This window comes from Gavia stellata, chromosome 11 (assembly GCF_030936135.1).
Source record: "Gavia stellata isolate bGavSte3 chromosome 11, bGavSte3.hap2, whole genome shotgun sequence".
Classification (NCBI taxonomy): domain Eukaryota; kingdom Metazoa; phylum Chordata; class Aves; order Gaviiformes; family Gaviidae; genus Gavia; species Gavia stellata.
This window is the reverse complement of record NC_082604.1, coordinates 5,290,803-5,316,193: the sequence shown is the minus strand read 5'-3', so window position 1 is coordinate 5,316,193 and position 25,391 is coordinate 5,290,803. Positions and strand designations below refer to the sequence as shown.

The 25,391-nt window shown below is 39.2% G+C and overlaps 1 protein-coding gene across 1 annotated transcript; it reads right to left on the bottom strand.

The window, feature by feature from the left end:
- Positions 1-912: 912 nt before the first annotated feature.
- On the bottom strand, positions 913-25,156 carry FAM168B (family with sequence similarity 168 member B). The gene is made up of 7 exons (XM_059822422.1): positions 25,102-25,156; positions 18,110-18,190; positions 14,424-14,507; positions 10,019-10,161; positions 8,917-9,094; positions 7,457-7,586; positions 913-6,092 (listed from the first exon to the last, which is right to left on the bottom strand). Exons 2-6 carry the CDS (start codon positions 18,177-18,179, stop codon positions 7,474-7,476), a joined length of 588 nt encoding a protein of 195 aa, XP_059678405.1. The 5' UTR covers positions 18,180-18,190; positions 25,102-25,156; the 3' UTR covers positions 913-6,092; positions 7,457-7,473.
- Positions 25,157-25,391: the final 235 nt, after the last annotated feature.

Sequence of the window (25,391 nt, the reverse complement as noted above, 5' to 3'; positions counted from 1 at the left end):
AACCCCAAACCTATCTCCCCGTAAAATAAAAGTGATCCCAGGGTAACTAACCAGCAATTAGCTTGAGGTAAAACACACTGAAAAAAATCTGTCCATGGGACTTCTAGTGCTTGGCTACTATTTTAGAAGCTCAACTACCTGACTGAACAACAAAAAACACCTGTAGCAATAATCTCAAAAACCAAATGCTATTTCTGCAGATCGATGCAGTTACTGACATTACACCTTCCTCTTCCACACGCGTCGCTTTTCACAGGAACGTTACCGGGTAAGTTATTGTTGGTTTTGGAGACCTACAATGAATGAAAATAGCCAGTTAGTTCAGGCAGTATAGTCCTGTCCCCCCCAAATACACATACTTCCATTTTAACATTAGTGTCATTTACGGCCACCCACTCTCTAAAGAAACAGGATCATTACCGACACCTACCACCTACTCAATTCTTTTCCTTCTGGGGAACACTCAAGACACTGATTTATAACAGCTTTCTGCTCAAGGCCTGTCACCTCTGAGACAGCGCTGATTTGGTATCAAGCAAATGCTAAAGCACTGTGAATTTTTACATCTGTTCCATTATCTTTGTTTTAAGCTATAAAATAAAGTAATAAAAACTCAAACCCCAGGAAATGCCTCAAAAGGCAATGAGGCAGGGTTGCACCATCTTTACCATACTCCCACGCAGGGGCAACTTAGGGCAGCTCATTCCCCAACAGGAAGCCTCTACTACTGTGTTTTGTTAGCCATTAAGAAACCTTATTGAGAAGTCACAGAACCAACTTAAATGTTTTGCTTTGCTTGGATCAATCACCAGATTTCATTAGCTTAAAGAGTTTAAACATACTGTACTGCTACCCAGCGACAGAATCTGTTCTAAAAGGATGCCAGCAAAGACAGCAGGAAAAAAAACACAATAAGCAACACAAGTCAATCTTTATTGAAAACTGAAGTATTAATACATAACAATCCTTGTTACAATAAACGTGCTTTTAAGAATTTAAATCTGAGCTCATCTACTCATTGAATTGCATAAAAAATAAAAAAGTATGAATTTTCACAATTGAACTGGCTCAGAATGGAATCTCCACTCTTTGTGTTGATGCGATAGTTCAATGCAGGAGTGAGTGATGCCTTAAAACTTATTCTGGAAGACAACATTGACCTAAACTTAAAAAAGTACCAATACAACTGTTCGTAAGACAGTTTTTAAAAAAAGTCATAAAAAGGAAACCTGTGTCTATTTCATTAACAAACATGGAGAACTATTACTGGGGCCTCTTGTACTTCCATTGCATGCACTCACTTTTTCAAATCTTAGACAGGAGGGCAGCCAATAATAGCATTACAATAAAAAAACCCACTAACAAATCCATTCTACTTAAAACAAGTCTGTACAGCAGCCAGCTAAACAAGCTTTCCCAGTTTGCCTGCTAAGTGCCCAAAAGTCACAACAGTTTAGAAGAGTCATGTTCACTTTCTTGATGTTGAAACTTCAGAGCCCATAAGTTGTTTAGAGGTTTTTTTTTTTTTTTTAAAATCACAAATGGACCCTTACTACCTGTGGAATTCAGATGTTTCAGTGTTACATTCAACCCACCCAAGAAAAGGTCTCCTTGTCCCCAGATAAGCACTGCTCCTCTTCCCTCTCTTCTGCCTACAAAACACACCTTATTTTCTCTCAACACCCCGCCAAACAGAGGTGTACACAGCCTGCTGAAAGAGTCCCCACTACTTCAGAGATCTCAGAATGAGCTTGATTCTTGGTGAGGCTTGATACACAAAGCTACCCTGACTTTGCTGCAGTTGTTCTGTTAACTGGCAGTCTACTTCGTCAAATCTGAGGGTCTCTGCAGGAAGCTTAGAATTGATAAAATACAGGATTAGAAAGCTGACACTTACCAATGAGAACAATCGGAATGAGCTTAAATCTTTATGTCTTTTGAACAGGTGTTCGCAAACAATTCGACATGAGGATGAATGGATTGCTCTTGACCCTCTGAACATGCTAAGGTCGGCCAGTGACACCCACTGGAGAAGGCTGCGTATGGATCATGACTATTTCCTACCGACTACTGCACAAACCATGTCCTGGGCAACTGCAAATGACCATTCAACAACCGCAGCATCTGTCCTCTTTCCCACAAGTTGCAGCTGAAGCATCGCTGTTGTTCGTGTTCCTAAGATGGGAGGTTTCACATACATGGTATTTACTACTCTCTGGTATGAGTTTAAGCCTAGAGTTAAGTGGTGGTATCGGACAGCTGTGCTTACCTATTCAAGCAAAAGTATGTTCTAAACCCAAATGAATGGTATATAATACAGTGCTTAAGCACTGGGGAGTGACTCCAAGTCAATTCTGACCATCTCTTGCTCAGATACCTTAAGTGGCCTTACTACCCAAGTAGCAAAGCCAGAATCCTCCATGAAGAGTAGTCAATGTTGAGTACCCTGGTATACAACTCTGTACCATGAACTATTCTCAGACAACACTAAGACATGGTGGTACTTACAGGTGGTGGTGGTGGTTTGGTTTTGTTTTTTTTTTCAGTGGATGAAACAATACAAGGAAGGACTTCAACCAAAATAAAGGATTTTTTTCATCTACCACTCCATCTAAGCATTTAACTTGCATAGTACACTCAAAAAGAAGCTTTCTTGAACAGCATTCCTGCACGTCTCCTAGAAACTTCAAACAGGAGATGGTTACAACAAGTATAAGCAAGATATAGTAGAGGTTCTCTGTTTTCCTTCCTAGTGTTCCGTTAACAGCCACCGCGCCACTGACTAGGGCTGCATGTTTTTGGTGCCAATTATTAGCCATTTCTCTTTTGCTGCTGCTACATTTAAAAGACATTTTCATCAGTTGTTACTGACATAGGGAATACCTCAGTTTTTAAAAAATACTTATCTAAACTCAACACCTGAAATTTGAATTTAAAAAAAACAAACTTTCTTGGACTTCTCTTTGTTATTGCTGCAACAGTTATTTTCAGTTCCAGGTTTAAAGTAGTACATTTTTTTCTTTAATCATATAAAGCTGCCATAAAAGTTTTTTTGTTTGTTTTTTTTTGTTTGTTTTTTTTTTTTTTAAAGAGAAGCTTGATCTGAAATGTCTCTACGGCACTAGCTCTTTTCATTTGCTGAGGAGCTCTAGTGCAAACACATACTGCGTATTTATTTATAAAGGAATTCTAAATAGGGAATGTTATATAAAAAGCAGGAGAGAATGTTTCGTAAGACCCTCACTGTGTAAACGCCTATTTAATGATGTACAGCTTCCCCCGCCGCAGTTTAATATCCACGCTTTCTACTATTTGCAACAAAATACCATTAAGATAGTTATATATACAGATATTCCCCCCGTCCCCTGCACTGTGCTTTTGGTTACTTTCCGTATCAACTACTGGAGACATGCTCCACCCTCCCAGTAGATTATAATCGATCAAAACTGGAAGGCGTAGTACCTTTTAAAAAAGGTACAGTTTCCCCCTCGTGGATGAATCCCATAATGCAACTCAAAAAAAAGTGCTCAAGTAAAAGTGAGACTGCCTAAATGTTATGCAATACTATACAGAGACCAATTCCAAGATGACATTTAGGAATCTGAAGTTAGAGCAAATATATAGGAAGTTATATTCATTCCTTAACTATTTACCTATTGCAGCATTCTTGAAAGTTCTCTCCTATGATTTTCAAAGCTTTAGTTTATTGGGTGATGAGACAGGAGACAGCAAAGCTTTGAGCTTGTTCTTTATAGCTTCTCCCCAATATAGCACTGTTTCATACTTCAGCTCTTTGTTAAAATCATGCTCAGACAACAAAATGTCACTCTCCACTAGCTAAAATGGACAAATGGCCTGTACTGATGTTCACTGTACCCTCTGGCACACCTGACTAATCAAAGCTGCAAATCTACTACACAAATGGAATCATTAAACAGACTTGAACGAAGAAGTACAGATTCAAATAAGTTTGTCTGGGGTAATTTTCTGCTCCATATAAAAACATATGGAAGTCCCTAAGCTGCAGTAAGTGCTCATGAGTAAGGTTTAAAGTACTTACTCCAACAATATAACTATGTTCAAGGCATTAGAAATAAGGGGGCCATCCACTGACAGTGATTCATGCAAAATAAACCTAAACTTTATTAAACAAAAAAAAAAGGGGGGGGGAAGTACAAAATATGGAGAGTGCTTACTGTAAAAAATAAAGTTACTGAAGGCTCTAACCACCAACGGGTTATGAAGGTACGTAAGCCTCCCACCAGGGCAGAGTACTGGAATGGCAGCATTAAATCAGCAGTGATGCTACCCTGAAGTAGCTGCCAAATCTGTATAGGAGCAGAACACCCCAAAACAAAGCGTAACTAGATATACAACTTAAAAAAATTACTTCTGAATGGAAGTTTACCTACAAGAACAATACAGCCTGATATACCTCTGTGTAAACGCTTAAAAGGGAACAACATTTTATAACCATTTACAGCATAATTTATTGCAGACAGAATGTATCCAAAAAAAGAAAATTGCATCCTTCTGGAATTGTAAGTCAAGCAGGTCTAAGAAAAACCTTGACTTTATGTGCAATATTCAAATTTAAAAATTTAAAATCTCCCCCATAACAATTTTGGTATACAAATGGGTTCTAAGGCTAGCCCTTTATCCCCACAGCATTTGCTTTGAGGTACTTTTTAAAAATTGAAGTTGCAAGAAAGAATATCAGAAATGACTCATTGCAATGCAATGCTAATCTGCAGTCAGTCTTATTTTACGTGCTTCCAAGTGCAATTTAGGAAGTAAGAAAAGAAAATACGAAGAAAACACATCAAAATGCTGTAATCAACAAATGGCTCCTACTTCAATTACAAATATTTTCAGGAAAAAAAGGACAGGTATTTGAAATCTCTATATTCTGGCAGCCCTACTACAGCATATCCATAGTCCATACTGCAAGAAGCTAAAATAAGGAAATTGTGTTAAAATTATTTGTTCCCCTTTAACATACTCATCAGGCACACAAGCTTTCCTCAGAATAACACGCAGCTGAACTCCTCCCATTTGTTGTAGAAAGCCCTAGCACTTCTTAAGTTTCAGGAAAGCAAGCTGGATCAACTGCACATACATTTTCAACTGACTACAACATTCTTTAGGAAAAACAGCACGGACTTCCTGAACTGAGAACTAAAAGAAAGTGTTTTTCTATCTGTCTGTGTGGCAGTCTCACTTTGACACATCTTGCATCATATGAAAGATAGTACTGGATATGTATCTCCCCAGGACATGCAATTCATTATGCAGGTGATGTCACCTCCTACTACTCCTAAGAGCCAGTTTTGCCTCAAGGAAGTTTGCTTTATTTACTGGCACACAGAGCATTACCTTTGTCATTTCATTCTGATCCTTAAGAACATCTGTATAACACTGAATCCATATAATGAAAATGAAAAGGTATGAAGTAAACTAATTGTGTGCGGGATTTCTACAGCTTGTCTGACTCATTTTCCAGTCACTCCAATTTAGTAATTGAATTTGAAAAGAATACATCACTTAAATAAAAATATGCCCCCTTTAAACTGGCAACTCCATCAACCTGAAAAAGGCTGAAGCACTTCTCTAATGTATATTATGGTATTCTATAAAGAAACTCACTTTCATGATTCTACCTTTTAAGACCCTGCATACATTACAACAGTGCATTAGTGATACAAGTTGTAAAATACTTTTCGGTTCCTTTGGATTTGCATATGATGGTTTTTGCATCAGTCACTGCAGGTAGATTGAGCAAGCTTTGTTTTTGTGTTTTAACATGCATTCAACTAGATATGGATCAGAATAAATTTATACTCCCTTTTTATCATTATAATTAGCTAAAAAATTGCAAGACAGTCCACAAAACAGGATTTGCTTTAAGACTAACTGCTGGAGTTCCAAGATGTAAGATATGCAGCACTGGAAAATCTTCAGTGATCAGGAATTAGTAGTGTTTAGCCAAGTGTTGAAAGCATTCAGAAGAAAAGTCCTGGTTGGAGGCATGAGGGCTTCAGCACCAACTTTTAAACCTCAATTTCTTGATTGCATATCTCCCATCTTCAAACCTAGGTTAAGATGGGGAAAGAAGTAGGAAATATTCTCAATTATGTGAAATGCTATTTGAGTATGGCAGAACATTTTAACACCGCACACACCACATTGATATGCACACACAACATATGTTAAGCATTACATAATGCTTCCCTTGCACTTATCCAGTCAACTGAAATCTATAGGCTTCTAGGTAAAAAACTCACTACACTGATTTTCTCCTGTCATGTCCATTCCAGCTCTCTGCAACACTAGTAGTTTTGTCTTAAGCGGAATGCACAGTATTAAAAAGGTATTTTATGCTAAACTTAATTATCATCAGTCACAAGTTTAGTCACAGCAGAACTCTCACTTATTATACTCATGTAATATGACACTCTTGGATGAAATATTATATGTGAAACATTTCAGATCTGCAGACTGATATGTAGCATCATAGCAAAATGAGAAATGGCTGTTACATTACTAAGTCAAAGGGAATACAGTCACCTATAATTACAGAACACTGGACTCCTAACTGCTGAAACAGAAACCCAGAGAAAGTTAAAACAAAGTTAACTTTGTCATAAACTAAATGGACTAAAAGCGGTAATTTCTAGTTCAGTTGGTCTGACAAGTCCGTATTTCAAATGAAGCTGTTCTCAATTTATGCTGAAACAAACAGAAACAGAAGTGAGGATCCCAAAAAAAAAAAAAATATCAGGCCTTGTGTCAGTTTGACGCATATTACACCTGCAAAATCCATCCCACCTTATAGCAGGTTTCAAAATTAAACCCTTTTCTTGAAACCCATGATCTAAATTTTGGTCTACGCTAGAAATGTTTTTTCCACGCTGACTGCAAGAGGTATGAACTGAGACTTACCTGAAACAGAGCAAATACATGAAATTACCTCAAGGCTGTGTATTTGCTTCAGCAGCTTGTGAGAAAGATTCACCCTCAGAGCAAGGCAAAACACTTACCTTGCCTACATACTTAGCCAATCAAAAGTAAGACTGCAAAGTTACACACATTGCTTCATTCAGGAATCACAGTACTGCTGAATTCAACGATTACCAATGAATCCAAAATACTGAATACATTTAGTCCCAGATGTATTTTAATAAGGCAAACTTGAGGCTCATATTCAACAATCATGAACCGTGAAAATGACTCATGATTTCTGAAGATACAGACCACTGAAGACATCCCACTAGGCTTCTCTCCTTTGCAGGGATCAGCTATTAGATAAGCAATGATTTTTGTGTATTCTTACTCAAATAGAATACTGTAGAAGTATCCCAGACTGCTTACCTTCTGAAAAACTTCCCCGAAAGAACCTGCAATACTGTCACTTATATGAAAGATTAACTGCTTTAAATCTGAATCGGTAACTTACACTGACTGCCAGGATGATCACCACTGTGGGGGCACATAACTATAGGTTGGTGTTCCTGGAGCCCGATATGTGGGCATAGTAACTGGATGAGGGGCTACTGGAGTTGGGGAATGAGTTGTCAACAAAGTACCTAGGATGGAGAGAACATTATTTCAGTAAGCACAAATTCTAATACAGCGGAAAAAAAAAGGGGGGGGGAGTGTTTGTGTAGAAAAAGAGAGAGTTAATTTTAAAAACAATTACAGCTTGCTCATCTTCCGATTTAAAATTACCAGTACCATTTTGCACTCCAGCCTCAGTCTTCCTTCAAACATTTATGCAAAGGGATCATTTTGATGTTTAGTCCAATACACAGAGATACTCATTACTCAAAAATAGCTCTAGCAGAAACCCTACAACACAGGCATTAGTCACTGCAAAACTTTTTCCTCATAGCAGGCTTTACATGCTGTAAGAATATCTGATGGTAGAGATAACTTGACTGATAAACCAGAATAAATTAGTTCTTGTTTGCATTATTACAGATAGGTTTTTACAGACTATGGGGCTTCAGAAACAAACAGGCTGAGATGGCAGGATCTTACTCTACAGCAATTTGCAGAAACAGTAACAAACACCTGGGATAAGCTTGCCCACGTGCAAAACTCCAATGTTTGCTCAGTTTGTGACATGTAACTTCTCTAGTTTTGAGATTCCTCAAATTCAATGATAAATTTGACAAGATAAAAACCAGAATCTGAAAACAAGCTCACAGCTCTCATTTTTTTGTATTACTGAATTGAGCATCCTTTGAGTGAATATGGACATTTCTTTGTGAGTTAACACCCACTGAGTAACAAACCATCACACCCCCTCAGTATACACTCAAAGTTGAGTCTAGATTATTGGTTACACAACATTTTCTCCAAAACACTACCACTAAAAGAGTGTGGCATTAGAAAGTAAACATCCCTAACCATTGCCTATGACACAGAAGACCTGCAGGTAGTGCAAACACATAAAATGCTATATCTCAGCATACAAAGGTCAGCAATATGAGGGGTGGGCTGAGAACACTGCATTTTCCTCAGCCTTAATAGGCTGTGTTTTCAACTAGGCATAGAGAAATGTACTGAGAAGAGGAAGTCAGACTCTTAACACTGGTAAGATGACAAACAAAGGATGCAAGAGTAAGTGAAATTCCATACAGAAAAACTATTTTACCATAATACTAATATCTGAAAAGAGGATGCAGTATCTCCATCCTTAGAAATGATCAAAGTATCACTGAACAAGTATGCAACCTGATCTAGCTGGACCCACTTTGAAGATGCTGGACTAGATGACCTACAGAAGTACTTTCTAATAGAAACAATTTTATGATTCTGCCAAGTACACCTGTGGCATCACATTTTTGTAATGAAGCTGTGTTCTGCCTTGAACTGAAAATAAGAAAACATAAGGGTTGTATGTTCACATACCTGCTGACATTGCCATAGTCGTTCCAGCCACCATCCCCATAGTCACACCGTTTCCTCTTGGTGGCGGAATTGGAGCAGGATACATAGTTGCTGGCATGCCATTAGGCTGCACAACTGTGGTGTGGTGAATTACGTGGGGTGGTGCTGCATATAAAGGCTGTGTGTAGTAAGTGCCTTGCTGTTTGAGAAAAAGAGTAAATTAAGTAATTACAGTATATCTGGTGGGGAAAATAAATTATGTCTTCTTTCACGAATGTATCATAAAATAAAAGCATGATTCTAAAGATGCAATGTATTTACAGAGCAGAAGCCAAAACATTAATTTCAACTATTCAAATTGCATTTCACTGGCAAAGTTTTTAACATTTAGCCCGTTTTTAAGGCATTTAGGGTAACATTCAAAACAGAGACCTTTGTACAACTCCAATGCTGACTGTACCTTCAACAATAAGGGCTTATTTGTCATTCATTCCCTTCGTTTCGTATCTTTTCATATATTAATCCATGACAGAAGTTCTCATTCTTTCACAACTTTTTATTCAGCTGCTTTTAGTTACAGAACCAAAGGTTTCTGACAAATCCAAACACACTAAGCAGATTGGATAAACGTTGTTACATGCTTATTAATTCCCTTCAACTACTGAGTACATGCCAGGTAAATATCCTCTATGCAAAAAGAGGGCCAAATTTTCCCCAAAATACCATGTTTACTGAAGTGTCTTAATTTTATCCTTTCTAATAGTTTTCAACAGTTTGCCTCGTGTGAGACAGAATTAATGCAAGTTTATGATAATTTTTGACAAAATGAAATCAGGACATGGTAGTTATAGCATCCAGCAAATGGTTTTAAAACTACTGAACCTAGCGTCTCTTCAAAGACTTAACACATTATCATTAAGTGCAGAGTAACTGTCGTTCGAGAATGTAAAAAGTACACACACACTCTGTAAATCACCATACTAAGAATTCTTACTGTAGGCAGATAAAAATTCTCTCCATCCATGAAGAAATAAGTGTCATGTGAAGTTAAGAGTTCCAGCAGATATTACAAGGTAAGCAAAATACTATCCAAACTGACAGTTTTTTCGTTTTGTTCATTTACCTGTGCATATGGATTCTGCTGCGGATAGGCACTTCGAACTGGGTACACAGCAGTCTGATAGGGATTTGGTGACGAAGAATATGGCGGCACTGCTCCACTAGTGGGTGAACAAGATACTTTATATGGGGTGCCTGGTGTATAACCTGAAACAAAAGGTAAATCTGCATTAAAAACATAAAGAGCGAGCATCAGTACACTGCTTTCGAAAGTCAGGGTGCAACAATTTTCTTCATTTCCAAATTCCTTAGTCTTCATGTGAGTACTTAGTAGGCTAGTCTCAATATCCAAGCACAACGTCTATCATTTACATAATACTGATAACAGTCTGAAAATAATACTTGACTGTGTCAACTAAGCATGAAAAGTTAACTGTATTTTTGCACAATTTGCTTTACAAATCTATGGAAATGGGATAAAAAAGTGGATTTGGATTTTCGTAGTACTATCACTAAATACTTGGATTCAGCCTATTAGGCAGCATTCCTTCATAGGAGGATTTGGCACATGTTAGTATCAGCCCAGTTCTCAACAAACCCCAAATTGTACTGGCAAAACATAGTAATGGTTAACTAACCTGCAGTTACCTTCTGTAGAAGATGGTAACAGCACAAGAATAACAATTTCAAAAAAAAAGTCAGTATCATGTAAAGAGCTCAAGATGGATTTTCAGAAATAGAGAGACACAATCTGCAACCTCTACTTCAACCTACATTTATTCATATTTGTTTTCTGGCATTTTCTGAACTGGCTAGAATAAATATGAAATGCCATACCTTTAAAACACAAGCACTGTAGAGTTCACTGCAACCTCAAATTAGACTTTGAAGGCACTTTAATATCTTTAAATCTTCTTTGTGTGTTACATACATAGACATACCCTTAATCATCACTTAAGAATTTTTTTTATACATCACAATAAGACTTCAGATGCCATCAGAAAGAATTTTGCATTCCTATTACAAGGCCCCCAACATCAGTCTGTCTTGTAACTGTTGGGAACTGTTCAATTTTTAGAGGGATAGGTAGCAACTGCTGGCTCAGACCCTGCCTAAAGACAGTTCTTCCCTAATTTCTTCAGCCCTCATCAGACAAAGTCTCAGGATAATAGAAGAAGGGCTTGATGAGGCACGGAGGAGATCTACCAAAAGCACCATTGCTGCTGCATGCTACACTCCCAAGATTATACTATGGCTTAATGGCCAGAAGGGGAATACAACTACCTTAGCAGCAGCATCCACCAGTAATGACATTTAGGGTAGTAAACAACAGGCGCAACCTATTCTGGAGAAAGCATCAAGGCCCTAGCCTGTGCTATGCTGAAAAGATCTTCGGTCTCATGCAGGTCCACCACACTACGAGACACAACATCCACAGATATGATTTCTATTTAGTTGGAATTGTACAAACTAGTACTAGGGCAAAGCAAGGAAGAAAATATACTTGTTAATTGTAGAAAAAAATGAGACTATCAGAATAGACATTAGGTTGACTTTAAAAACTGTCTAGAATGTGCTGACTTCAATACAGAGAACAGATCTGAAGCCATATAGCAGAGAGAACACTGGCATTTGTGTTGTGAAAAATCAGCCTGTGCAGACAGCATGATGGCAGATGACCTTCATTCTTTTTGCAGAAGTCTGAGTTTTTTTCCAATTTCATTCCACCCTTCAAACTGAAAATTGGTATGTTAATGAAGACATAGGTTTACTACGTTTTTCTTCTTTTTTATAAGTAGAATTTATCACCTTTAGAGACACTAAAGAAAGTTACCACAGAAAGCTACCTTAAACTCTTGTTTTTAGAGATCCTAAGTATTTGACGAATAGAGCGTGCTGAGGAAGTAACTTCTATTTCTAGTATGGGGAGCTATTTGTGTTGAAAAACTCGGCTACAAAATGCTGAACACGAAGCATCACTACTGAACTACAACTGTCCTCAGTCAAGCCCACTCTCATTCTAAAAACCCACTGATACAGCTGCACAGGCAATTTAACTTCCATTCTTGCAAAGTGGTACATCTGTACAAGAGGTATTCTGCCTTCCCATTTAATTTTTTTTCTCCCTTACAGGGAACAAAGACCTTAGAAGTAAACCACATAGTTATTCAAAACCACGGAAATTTAAGAAAGATACCTGTAAAAAGGTAGCCTTTCTCAACAGCAGTGTCATGGCACATTCAAATACTGCTGCGTGATGTGAATTTACAGAAGCTTTGATTCTACAAACAAGTAGTTACATCAGAAAAGTTTAAAAAAAGTAAGAAATCCCAGCTGTTAGGACAAAGTACTTCAAGTTGTTATCTGCCTGAATTAGAAGATCTGGACATTCTGAACTTTAGTTCATAGCTTAAAGAGTAGCTAAAAATTACAGCTATTCTTAGTTCTGAAATAAAAGCTTATTTTCTATTCAACAGCAAGAAAGACTCTAATGGTACTAGCTTCTAAAAAAAACTAAGGACATTTGAAGACAGTATATGACTTCTATAAGTCTTTATTCCTTTTTCACACAGAAGTAAAAAATTTCTTACTCTTTGTTATATAGTATAAGATATATTCCAAGATTAATCAATGCAAACTAATCTTACAACACAATTAAGTGTAACAAGTCAAGAATCATCCCCAGAAACCATAACCTTCTATTACAACATAACTGACACGGAGGAAAAAACCCAATCAAACTGGATAAAATCATCAGTCTTGTGATGTGGTAAATTGATTACATGCAGCTTACCTTCATCTTCCTGCAGTAGGATTTGCAAACTGCAACCAGTAATAAGACTGGAACTACCTTTCAGTTATCTGATCCTAGGATCAAAAACTACAGCTACTCCTCAGCACAGCTGCAGGAATCCTGATGATATATATGATGGAGCACAGACGGCAGACACACATCACCAAGGTAATCTCAATCGTGAAACTGAATGGCCTATTAGTAACACAACCCAACAATAAAAGCCCACATAGGGTTTTGATTCCCATATAGGTTATAGCCCTAATGGGAACTGGTCTCCCTTGAACATCACTCAAAAATGTTCTTAAGTGACCCAGTGCAAATGCAAGCTGGTACCCCTAGACATGATACTTGCACAGAGGCAAGTATCCCCTAGCCAAAGGGCAATTTTTTTTTAATTTATTACCAGAACTTATAATATCCATCCATTTCCCTACCTTAAATTCAAGACCGAAGACAAGCCAAAATCACTTCTGCACTCACTATGCCTCTAAGCAGCAAACTGAACGGAGGCACAGAGGTTGTACCAACTAGAATACTCCACAGCTCCAAGGAAAGCTACACAGCTATACACTTTAACAGGTTCTGCAGGCAAACATTTTAGATGACTTACTCTCTCTTGCCTCAGTAATTGCTGCCACACCCTTTTAAGAGTCTCCTGGTAGTTAATGAAGTGCCATACATTACAAACATTGAACTTCAATACTGCAAACAGGCTGCCACACCGTAAGCTTCCCAATTTCAACCAGCGTCCTTTACTATCCCCGTAAGTTACACAAGGGCATTCAGGGACAAATTTGGTTATGTGTATCTCTGAAAAACTGGCATAACACATGCAAGTGAAAGAGTTCCTGAAGGTGGCCCAGATCTACATTAACAAAGCAATGTAAGGAATCCCTTAGTATGCAAAATAACCACAGGGAGAATACTGTTCTATCAGATGCACGTTCCTGGTTTAAGTGGAAATTAAACACTACCAGTTTCCATTTTGTTTCAAGCATTAGCACATCAAAATCATCTTTTATTAGCGAAAGCAGAACTACATGAAAACAACTTAGGTCAGTGCTTTGGTTTCTCTTGTGTCTGTTTCTCCACCTCCCTTTTCCTAGGGTCATCACATTCCCTTTCTCTTAAATGATGAGCATGGAAGTGCAGTTACCTAAATCCTCCCCCAGTATCCACTATGGACAAGACAGTTTTATTGAGCAACCAGGCTTTCCAGACAATTAGTTCGTGCAAGACAATTTTAAGGGCAGAAAGAAGGCAGCAAGCTGAACTTCGAAAAATAATGATTTAAGAAAAGGATGAAAAAGAATTTTGAAGACAACTGGCAGAAGAAAATACAGGAATCTGGAAACAACCAGTAGCATGCAAAGCAAACAGAATCACAAAGGAAGCAGTGAAGGGAAACACGATGCAATCCTCAAATATCAGCCTGAAATATAGAAACAGCTAAAAACTCAGCTTTTCCCTTCTCTGAAGGTGAAAGCAGTATGAATTAAGACAAGATTATACTCATTTTAATTTATCAGATGATTCTTTATGAGTCATATTCAAAGTAATGTAAAACTTATCCCACAGTGTGTTAATGTAAGCCCCTACAGCTTTTCCTCATTCTTGGTTCTAACAACTTCCAAACTCCAGGTTACTGCTCTGACATACCTATTACACATACCTGTTTGGAAGGTAGGATTTGCTCCAGGATACATATTAGGGGAATAGGCAGGAGCAGCCGCTGCATAGCCCATTGGGAAGCCAGCTAGAAGAAAGAATATGTCAAAGTTATTTTCTGACTGCACAGTCTAATCAGACTTTACTCTCAAAGATTCTCACTGTACGTCTTTTAATTGAGATAAGCTAACAGATGGCCTTCAGTCACACCTCCTTAACTAAAACATTGGGCTCCTCTTCTCCCAAGCCACCTGAAGCTGAATGCTAGATGAAGGAAACAGCTAAGGAGTCACAAGTGCCATTCTCCCTTACATACCTGTTTCAGCAAATCTCAAAGTTGGCCAAGTAACTCTTAAGTTAGTTGAACAACAAAGTTTTGTGCAACTTTCCAACCCTCCTCCCCCAGGAGTTTTAAGACCTGATGTACATAAAATATTTTATCTGAAGAGAAGGGACTTCCCCCACAGAAATAAATCTCTAAAAGTCAGAGTGACTCTGACTCTCCAGATCAGAGATATCCCAAGTCGACAGTACAAAGCAACCTTAGGTAGTCCAAAATGCTTGTTGCATTTGACACAGATTTGTTATTACACTCAGGTATCAAACAAGCTCACCAGTTTCAGGCATGTACTGTGACAGTTAACAGTAACAAGTGATTCACTGAGGTATCAGCAAAATAACAGGTAAACACTTCTACACCAGACTACAAGAACCACTATGGCTGAACTAATATCGTGATACACTGGCCTCCAACATAAGGCAAAAAACAGCATCAGCAAAAGCTACAGTTACTTGAAAGATTACAATCTAAAACTTCATATAAGTGAAATTTCTGAATTAATCACAGCTATTAGTTTTTCCAGGAACTTATTTACATTATTCCAAACTGTAGAACTGAGTAATGTCTGTATTTGGAAAGACAGAGTTACTATCACATTTTGTTACCAACAGAGAAAGATTTCAACTTCTCCAGATAAAAGGCAATCACTATTTGCACATATACTGTCAGGCTTAAAGCTGCTAGTTTTAAACTGCTATTCAAATCTGAAGGGTTTCTATTCCACTATAAATCCCAGAGTCCTGAGCAATTACTCCTAACAATAAAAATTCCTTAGCTCAGGACTATATACGCTAACCTAGTTTTGTAAAGCGCTCTGTAAACATATCAAGTGACATACACTTGGCACTACTGTTAAGTGGTCAGCATGGATAAGACTAAGAAAAGCATTAGGCTTAAAAATCAAAGGTAAAAATAGCATATCCAATTCATAACAACTTTTCAGAGTGTAAATAGCTCTCAAGTTTTCAAATCGACAAGCTGCTAGTGAAAAGCTTCAGTACAGCTTTACACCTTACTCAAACTGACTACACATCTGCAACATTATTTATGTTGTATACATTTTCAGTCCTCTATTCTTTCTTCACAGGTTTAGCTCCACAGTAGAGCATTCCAACCTGCTCAAGAAATAAGTTGTTTGTGAAAAATGTAACTACAACAAGCAGCAGTTTTAACTTCTGCACAGAACTTCCATCCATGTGAGAACATTCGGATATTGATTCCTTGCTACTGTAAACCCATCCATCAACCTCAAATAGGTGTAGTATAATATAAGCAGCTATTAAATATGCAACAGCTTTAGAAACACAGTGCCTTTAAATAATACATTCCATCTAGCGATATGTTCATTGCTGTCTATTACCATGCAACCCATGTAAAGTCAATGATTCTGAATGGAGAATCTGTAGCTTTTAAATTAGGAGAGGCAAAGAAGGGAGACTTAGTCATGCAACAGTTTTTTAAAAAATCCTAAAATGCAAGTCTACTTTTAATTTTAGAGAATGTGTTTATCCCACAATCTTTAAGCCTAAACTAGGCAGCTCAGCAAACTGTAACACTGTGGACCTCATCGACTACGCTGAATTTAAGTGTCACAGTTGTGTAAACTGACTGACTGACCACTCTAAGGAAGAATTTTGAGTGATCAACTTGCAGCATGACATTTAAGGCACTTCTATAACAATTCCACTTCAATTCCATGTATTTTAGTTATGCTAACTTACAACCAAGTGAAGACTGGCAAATATACAGTACTTACATAATTCAATATGTAGTCTCATACATGTAACAGTACACTAAAAGATTAGAAGTTGCAATGTTGTTTAAACTGCTATTTATGAATCTACAATAGTATATTTTCCCAAGCAAATCAAGGTGCCACTTAGATTACTGTAAGCAGGAGCTTCAGTGCAATGTGTAAATGGTTAAGTACAAATGAAACCCCGGTTAATACAAATCTGCGTTTAGAAAATGAGCAAAAATGTAATACAAAGTTACATTTAAATAATTCATAATAATCTTTATCTAAAGCAAAAGAAAGCCTTGAAAAAGCAATCCATTACGAATATAGAAATAATTGTACTGTAACTGGTATTAATTAGTAAACCACTGGTGCTTGCTTTATTATAAAATCACTGTAGTCCATATAACTAAGACAGTTACAGAGAATAAAACCATCCTGTGGGACTTATGGTCACACAGCATCAGCTTTACAATTTATTACTGCACCATTTCAGTCACTCAATAGACTTAAACATTGCAACACAGTTTGTGTTTTCCCCTTATAAATACCGCAGAAATCAAGAAAGGTACACTAGTTTGAGGAAAAAATATAAAGTACCTGAAAAGCAAAAATAAAGATTAAAAGGTTGAGACAATCAAGTCAACAGTAAAGAAAATTCACTTATACACCAGTATTTAGAAGAAGGAACAGAGAAAAGTGGAACAGGAGAACAGGAACTCCAGTACACTACCTACACTGAAAAACAGATTTAAAAACTGTAAATACCAGTAGGAAAATGTAGTACAGCTACAAAGAATATAAACAGTAACGACACAGAATGATTTCTAGCTCCCAACACAGAGACCAACTAAATCACTGAACAGCCTCCCTGTAAAAGCTACAAAAGTTTAATTCGTTATGATACATAAAATCTGAGCTGGAAGATCCTCCAGCATCTCCCAGGATGGAGTAATTCCCTTACCCTGCAGATATCAGAAAAAAAGACTGCATCAAGACATACGGCTTGAAATGCCTCACAGAGGCACACAGTCCTTCTCTTTGGCTTTCCTTGAAAGTTCTGTCCAAGTCTAATTATTGCCTTATCCAACTTCTGAGCTATGGGGACATCAGAAATGAAGCCAGCTCACACACGCATTAGGAGATGGGGGCGGGGGAGAAACCCTGGTGAGAAACTTGAAGCCAAATGAGAAGCAGAGAAAGCAAGAAATAAATTTAATTTCTGTTTTAAAGACATTTTTTGGCCATTTTCTTGGTCCCACCTTTGATGCTACGTTTTGCGTAGTCATAAAACAGATAGTATAAACAAGAACTAGAGGACAGAAAGGTTAACAGCACCAGCCAACTAGCAGCAGAAACAGGGTGACTCCTCTTCTTGCAGGGCGTAATTATTAGAGCTCCTAAAATAAGCGGCTTGAGAAGAAATACTGAAGTTAGAAATAAAAAACAACTTAACATCGCTCTCAAAATGTCACTTTTTAAACTTAAAAAACCTCCACCCAAATCCCAAAACAGATGGCCATACATGAAGCCATTCATAAGTGACTATTTCTTCTTGATTACAAACAAAGATCAGTGTAACTGAAACTCATTAAAAATCCGAGTTACTTACCTGGATAACCGATTCCTTTGGCATTTGCATAGGGAACCCCAGAAGATCCAGGGCTATACACAGGATTCATGATTTCAGTAACTGAATCAGGAAAAAAAGAAAAAAGTATTTACTCAAGTATAGGGAAAGCTTGAAATCTCAGCCACTAAAATGGAACTGGAAATGGGGAAAGCGTATCGGAAGAGAAAGTAACAAGAAGAAAAAACAGCAATTCAAATGCTCATCAACATTAAAACTGTAGCTACAAGCAAGAGAGAGTCACTGCAGAAGTAAGTTTCAAAGCATCACAACCCTCAATCGGCTAAAGAATGTCTCAGGAATGAAACATTCCCAGTTGCAGAGCATGCTTTCAAAGTATTTCCATCCCTAAGAGTTCCCCCATGGCATGCAAATCCATAGCCCACTGCAGGAGTTCACATCCATGTTGGACTTCTCCCCTCAGGTCATCTATCAATCACTTATCATCTATCTACCATCTATCAATCTTGGTTTCTTCCCATTTCTTTCTTGAAGCATCTAGCCAAGGGATGCCAATACTTATGGTCTATTACTACTGGCATTTCAAGCCTGGGATTCCAGTCCTTTACCAGCACTAAATTCATCAGCAGCCAACAGAGCCCAAATATTACAGAAGTGGCAAAAGACTTTCTGTATGAGACAGCTAGTTTACATTCATTTATTTGTTTACTTGCTGCTAAGTTCTTCAGAGCCTATGACAAGCTGACAGTTGGGTCCAGTCATTTCTGAATTAGTATTCACACACCAAAAAGGCACCTACAGCTAGCATCACTGGCAGGAATAAAACCAAATCCCCAGTTTTAAAAAGTCTCTTGTAAGTAAACACCAGGAAAAATAAAATGGCATTGAAGATGCTTCTCAAGTTTTTCTAGTGTGCCTATGTACTTCTGGGAATATAAATCACTCCATCACAGCTCAAAAGCAAGCCTGCCATGTGCCTCTTACAAGAGTACTGTTCGCAACTACTTCTCTCATATTTTAGAAAAAAATCCCCGTATTTTAACCCCAATATCTTCAATCATCCAATTTTCTGCATGTATTTACAGATTACCACTTCTCTTGCTGCAAGCACCCCTTTTTCACTACAAATAGCCTCCGATGGTGAGACAGGAGAGCGCACTATGAAACCAGACCATCTTATTAACTGTTAATATCCGATACTTGAGTCACTTCCTCTTCTACATCTTGAGATGCTTACTTACACGAACAGCGTGTTAAGCAGTTTAACACGGTTTAACAGAATTTTGTAAGTAAAGTTTATGAAGCAAAAAAGAGTCATAATTACACATGCACTACTTTAGTTACAGAATATGTTATGGCAGAAACCTGAGTTAAGTTTCAGTATAGCTGCACTGATAAACCTATGCTAAGTGACTGTATAAAGCACATGTAGTTTGCTTTTTGAAGTAACGCTAAAAACAGCTCCGTGCCAAGAGTTTTAGCAGCACCTAGTACACAACAGAAGTAAAAGAACCATTTGTGCACAATTAGGAAATCAAAAAGTAAGCGCTGTCAGAAAATTTATCATCAGGTTTCACAAAACACTCAAACTCCATGTAAGAGAATTACAAGATTCACCAGTTTCTTGGACTTCCCCACACACACTGAGCAATAATACTTGTTTAAACACAATTGCTTTTATTTTTTCCAGCTTCATACTCAATTACATATCAAGACAACAGAATCCATTAAGAATGAGCTAAAAAACAAGCAACCTGCCATTTACTTTGCTTAGTATGAAGAAAGTTTCCCAGTGCGGCATGTTTTAATCGCCTGACCAACATCAAAAAAAAGCAGTTTGACACAAATCTCTTCAGAAATGTTCTACAGCAAACTAGTCGCCTGCAAGTATAAAGCATTATTTTCCACTGAAGCCCCATGGAGTTTTAGTAGCATTAACTCTGCTGCACCATAACCAACAGGCATATTTTGCTGGACTAGCATTCCACTGTAGCAAGACTGTTCTTTTCTCCCATACTTTCTCCTGTGTATCCTCCTTTCTAAATAAGGACTCTCATTTACTTGAAAACTTCCAGTCTGTTCCCTTAATATCTCCCTGCATTCCCTTCTCACTTGCATCTCCGCTCCTCTTCCACTGTTGATTTTGTCACATTTTGTCTCTAAACTTACAAAACCCATAAGAGGTTCAAGCCACACTTCAGTCTCAGGATTTCCGAACTGTGGGGTAAAAGTCTTGAGGTGGATATACCCTTCCACTCAGATATAAACTGCACTCTCCCACAGCCCCACATTCCTACAAATATGCTGCTCCTCCTTGCAGCCTCTACAGCAATGAGGAGGAAAGACAACCCTGGAACCCTCTCACCATTCTTCTCATTGCCATTCAGAAAGAAAGAAAGAGGACTGGAAAACCAGCAAGAGCATTCTATGAATATTTGGGTAAAATATAAAAAAAATCCCATCTATTAGAAGTATTAGTAGTCAATAACTGCAGAAGAACACAAGGACATACATTTTGGGGGATGACTTAAACAGCAGCCATACAAAGCTAAAAGGTACCGAAAATGAATAGAAAAGGTCAGACAACTCATCAGGCTTGATCTCAAAGGAAGTGCAGATTAAGAGAAAGGAATTCCACTTAAGCAAGGGGAAAGAACCTACAGCGCTGGCAGCCTGCAAGCTGCCTCTTACTGGAAACAATGTCAACTTCCACTTCAAATGCATCCATACTTCGAAATCCATGTGTGTATACACACACACTAATTCAACTTAGGTTGAACAGGTACGTATTTTCACCACTTCGGCTTTCACACTCTAGCTTTCACCACTGAAATACAAGTAGAGATCCACCAGCCTACAAAAAGTGCTTACAGTTTTTGCAATGCAGACAAAACTTCAGATCACTTCTAATTAAAAATAATTATTTTCAGTTCTTCTCTGAAGGACCCAACATGTGTAAGTATAATTATATAGTATTACCCAGTGGTTGCAATCATCCCACTCTTACCATGATTTTACTTGGAAGGGCATCTGTTATATTGAAATATGGAACCTTGCAGTCCACTTCCCTATAACGCTTAAAGTCCACATCAAACGCCAGGGAAACTAGTATAAAATGAACCCAAAGAACCGTGGCTTTCAACCTTTTTGTTGGCATCCCCTCCAAAGCATTCTCATGTTAATGTATATGTAAATAAGTGTCTACTGTGCATCATCTGTATACAAATTGCACAGTCAACTGTATGTAAATTACAGTCAACTAATTCTTTCAGCTGAAATGAAGGCAATCATACTTATTAAAGATGCTCGATTAAAGACTATGCAAGCATGCTTGAGAAGTGCAAATGCTTCACCTCTCATTCTTGCCAAAGCCAAACAATCAGACTCGGTTTTGATCAAGCCTGTTAAATCTCATCTTGGTACAGATACCACGACAATCGTCTTCCTCAAATCCACGTTTCAGGAAGCTGAGCACAAAGGCCAACCGCTGCTAATGCTGAAGCTCTAGCACTCACAATTAGATATGCTTTTGCCCGTAGCTTTTCCTGCTACACTCAGAATGAGCACGTTTCTAGGAAATTCTGCTTTTAAAAATCATTTTACAGCGATACAAGCAAAAAAACCACAGATCAATGCAAATACTGTAAAACAAACTGCACATTCGTTTGTAACAGATACGTTTTCTTACTATTTTCAAAGTTGCGCAGAAACGCTACCAGAACAAGATCTACTGAATGCCACTTTGCGCTCATGTTACGACAATTCCATCACAAGATTTGGGGAAGAATCTCTAAGTACCTTGCCTAAAGCACACTATTGTGGTGCACTAATGGTTTCATTCTTGGAACTTAAGCAGACTTACACAAAGTCATTATAGTATTTAACATCTATCCATCCTGGAATACTTTTAGAATGCTGTTTGCTATGAGACTGTACAAACAACCCAGTTTCCACTTACATACAATTCCTTAACAAAGTTAATTATCATCTTAGTAATGTTCTATATTTTACCCATTTGATTTCCAGTCAAAGCTTAATAAAAGTAAAATACAATTCCTAAATGCCTGGTAGTTTGTAATGTAAGAAAAAAGTCATTTCCACTGCTAAGTAACAACGAAAATAATTCAGGAGACTTCAGCTCTTCAAATAACTGACAATGATTAAAGTCTCAGTCGCATTACATTCTGTTAAAACTTCAGCCACCAAAGTAGGCCCTTTGATGCAAATACTAAGCCAAATAACAGGCACTTTTGTCACGATTACTTTAAAAAAAAGGGCATTCGTATCAGCAGGGATTCAAGGCTTCACAGAGTCTAAAACAACACTTCCCATGCTGCACTGGTATTTGCAGGTAGTGCATACTTCATTTCTTCCATACATCCAAGACCTCAGAAAAGGTCACTGAATTTTACCAGGATGCAAGCATTACCCCCGTTCAAAACAGGGCACAAGTTTATGGTAGTCCATGATTGAAACCAGCTAGAACCAATGCTTACAACAGAACTGCCATGCTTCTGGCAAGCAATCCCACTCCCTGCACCAGGACAGCACTGGCACTCTAAGCCCTCAGTAAGTTAGATCAGCTAAGTCGGTTGGCAGAATTCCGGGTTTTGCTGGAGTTTTTGGGGCAAAAAGTTGCTATGTTTTCATCCTGCCAGCTTGAGAGAGCTGAGACACTTCACCAAATGGCTAAGACAGCACCAGTTCCAATGCAAGGAAGGGAGCAGGACTGGATAGTGGCAGTACAGATTGAGGTTGCAGAACCACAGCCTGGAAAAGGACAATTAACAACTCTGGCCAAAGCTCACACATAAAGTAAAATACAAAGCTTGAAACATCATTCACATGCAAGTCTTCCTCCCCTGCTCGAGTTACAAGATGTTCTTGTCATGAAAGAGAAAGAATGAGATGCCTGCAATCACCCTTCTATGTTTTGCGCGCACGCAATTTTTTTTTTTTAAGACTACAAAGGAATAGAGCAGTTCAGACATTTTAATCCGTTCTAATGAATACAATTCTCATCTGTAAGCCTATTCTACTCATGGTTTGTTGTTAACAGGTTTTTTTGTTGAATATACACATTTTGAAATACACATACCTTAACACCAATACTACTTGTACCCAGTAAGGACAGAGACAATTGATTATATATTAAACACTCAGCAGAATTAGCTCTATATGTCATTCACAAAAAGAAAACCTATACCAAAAATTTAATACTAAGATCCTGCTCATGAACCAACTTCATTTGTACATTAGTGGCATTGTTCTATTCTTCAAAGAAACCAGAACATTACCAAAACCTTTTTTCTTCAAAAAACCCCACTACCTATGGAAAGATTAAACAAATGGCCCAGCATTTCCTGAACCCTACAATTTCTGTTGTTGATACTACACAAAGGGATAAAAGTTGTCAGCTCCAAGCCTCGCATCTCCTGCCTAACTTTGAGATCGTGTATATTCTGATTTCAAAGAAGTGGAGTGCTGCAGCAAAATCGTCCATTCCTCCTGTTAAGAATCCTAGAAACCCGTCTATTGCTAGATTTAGAGGAAGTTAACCAACCAGGAGAAACAGGAAAAAAAAAAAAAGAAATTGGAAGAATAAAATTTCACTATATGAAGGAATCAATTTCACAACTTTTTGGTTAAATCCTGAAGCTCTGCTTCTTGGTAAATTTTGCATCCTACAAAGCATTTTCCCATTAGTTCATTTTCAGTTTATTCTACATTCCTTCTTGAAATAAGATGAAACTGTCACAAGTTCCAAATTGAGATAGGATCTCCAAAAGCCTCTTAATTCCTCCTACTTTTTAACCTGAAAGTTAAAGTGCATAATTACTACCACAAAAAGTACAGGTTGGGAAGCGTGCATTATACGAGCATGGAAGTTTTATGATACTAACAATTATACATCTTACAGTAAAATCACATTAGAGCAGACAGAAAGTCTAGTCAAATTAGGTAACATGCACACTACTACCGAACATTTAAGAACAAATTAAACCCAGCTCTTCTGATGCTGAGAGCTGTCTACCACCCCTTACTTAAAACCTAACTTTTTACCATTTCTCAGAGCACAGATTTCATCATTTGGCCAGTGCTTATGGTTTGGTTCCAAATGTTCTAGAAAAGCGCTGAAAGTACAGTTTGCACCAGGCCTTTTTTCTTTTTGTCTCACAACTCTTCCTAGAAGCTACAGACGACTAAAATTCTAGTCTTTCCTCCAGCTCACAGATAGAAAGGTAACAGAGCAAACACTACATGCAAGCCACACACAGCCTTCTGCACACAGCTGAAGCTTACTGATACTATTGATTTGAAAATCCAACCGACTGACCCCCTCATGACACTATACCGAATTTTTATGAAGTTACCAACTGGACGATCTTCAGCCTACACCAATAACCCAGCATTAAAGCCGCTCCAAGCATTCAAAAACAACCTACTCCATAAAGGTAACCCGAGCTCCCGGCAGCGACAGAAAGCAGAAGGGGACGAGAACCCCGGCGGCCGCGGGCCCTGCCTACACCGGTGCCGCGAGGCGGTTGGTAACTGGCTCCCCCCTCAATGAGCCCATCACCTGCCACCGTTTAAAGGCCATTTTAGACACCTGTTACCGAGAGCCCTCCGACCCCCGCGCGACGCTGAAGGTTACTCGCTGCCCCGCCTGGCGGAGAGCGGCGCGCCGCTGCCCGCCGGGCCGCAGCGCTCTCCCCGGCATCACCCGCAGCGCTGCCCGCGCCACCGGGGCGGTGCTGGGGCCCGCCCCCCGCCCCTGCGCCGGTTCCCGGGATGGCGCCGCCGCCGCGGCCCCACCGCCGGAGAAGGAGTCCCCCGGATGGCTGAGGGGGAACTGCGAAGCGGGGCGGCCCGCCCGAGAGGCCGGCGGCGCAGGCCGCGGACGAGGCGCCGGGGCCGGGCTCCCTTACATAACGGGCCCGGCGCGGCGGGGAGGAAGGAGCGGCTCCGGAAGCCGGCGCCACGCGCGGCGGGCCTCAGTGCCTCACACTCACCGGGCTGCGGCGCTTCGTGGTGGCGGCCCGGCCGCGGCTGGCTGTCTCGCTGCGTGTGTATGTGCGTGCGTCCGTACGTACGCGGGTGCGGGAGGCGGCGGCGGGGCGGGGCGGCGGGCGGAGCCGGGCGGGCGCTGCTTGCGCGGGGGCGGGGGGGGGGGGTGGTGGCAGTGGCCGCCGGGCGACTCCGGCTCCTCCGCGCCCGGCCGCACCGAACAACTGCGCACCGACCCAGCGCCCGACGTCACTTCCGCGGGGGAGGGGGCGCGCGCACCTAGCCAAGGGGGCGG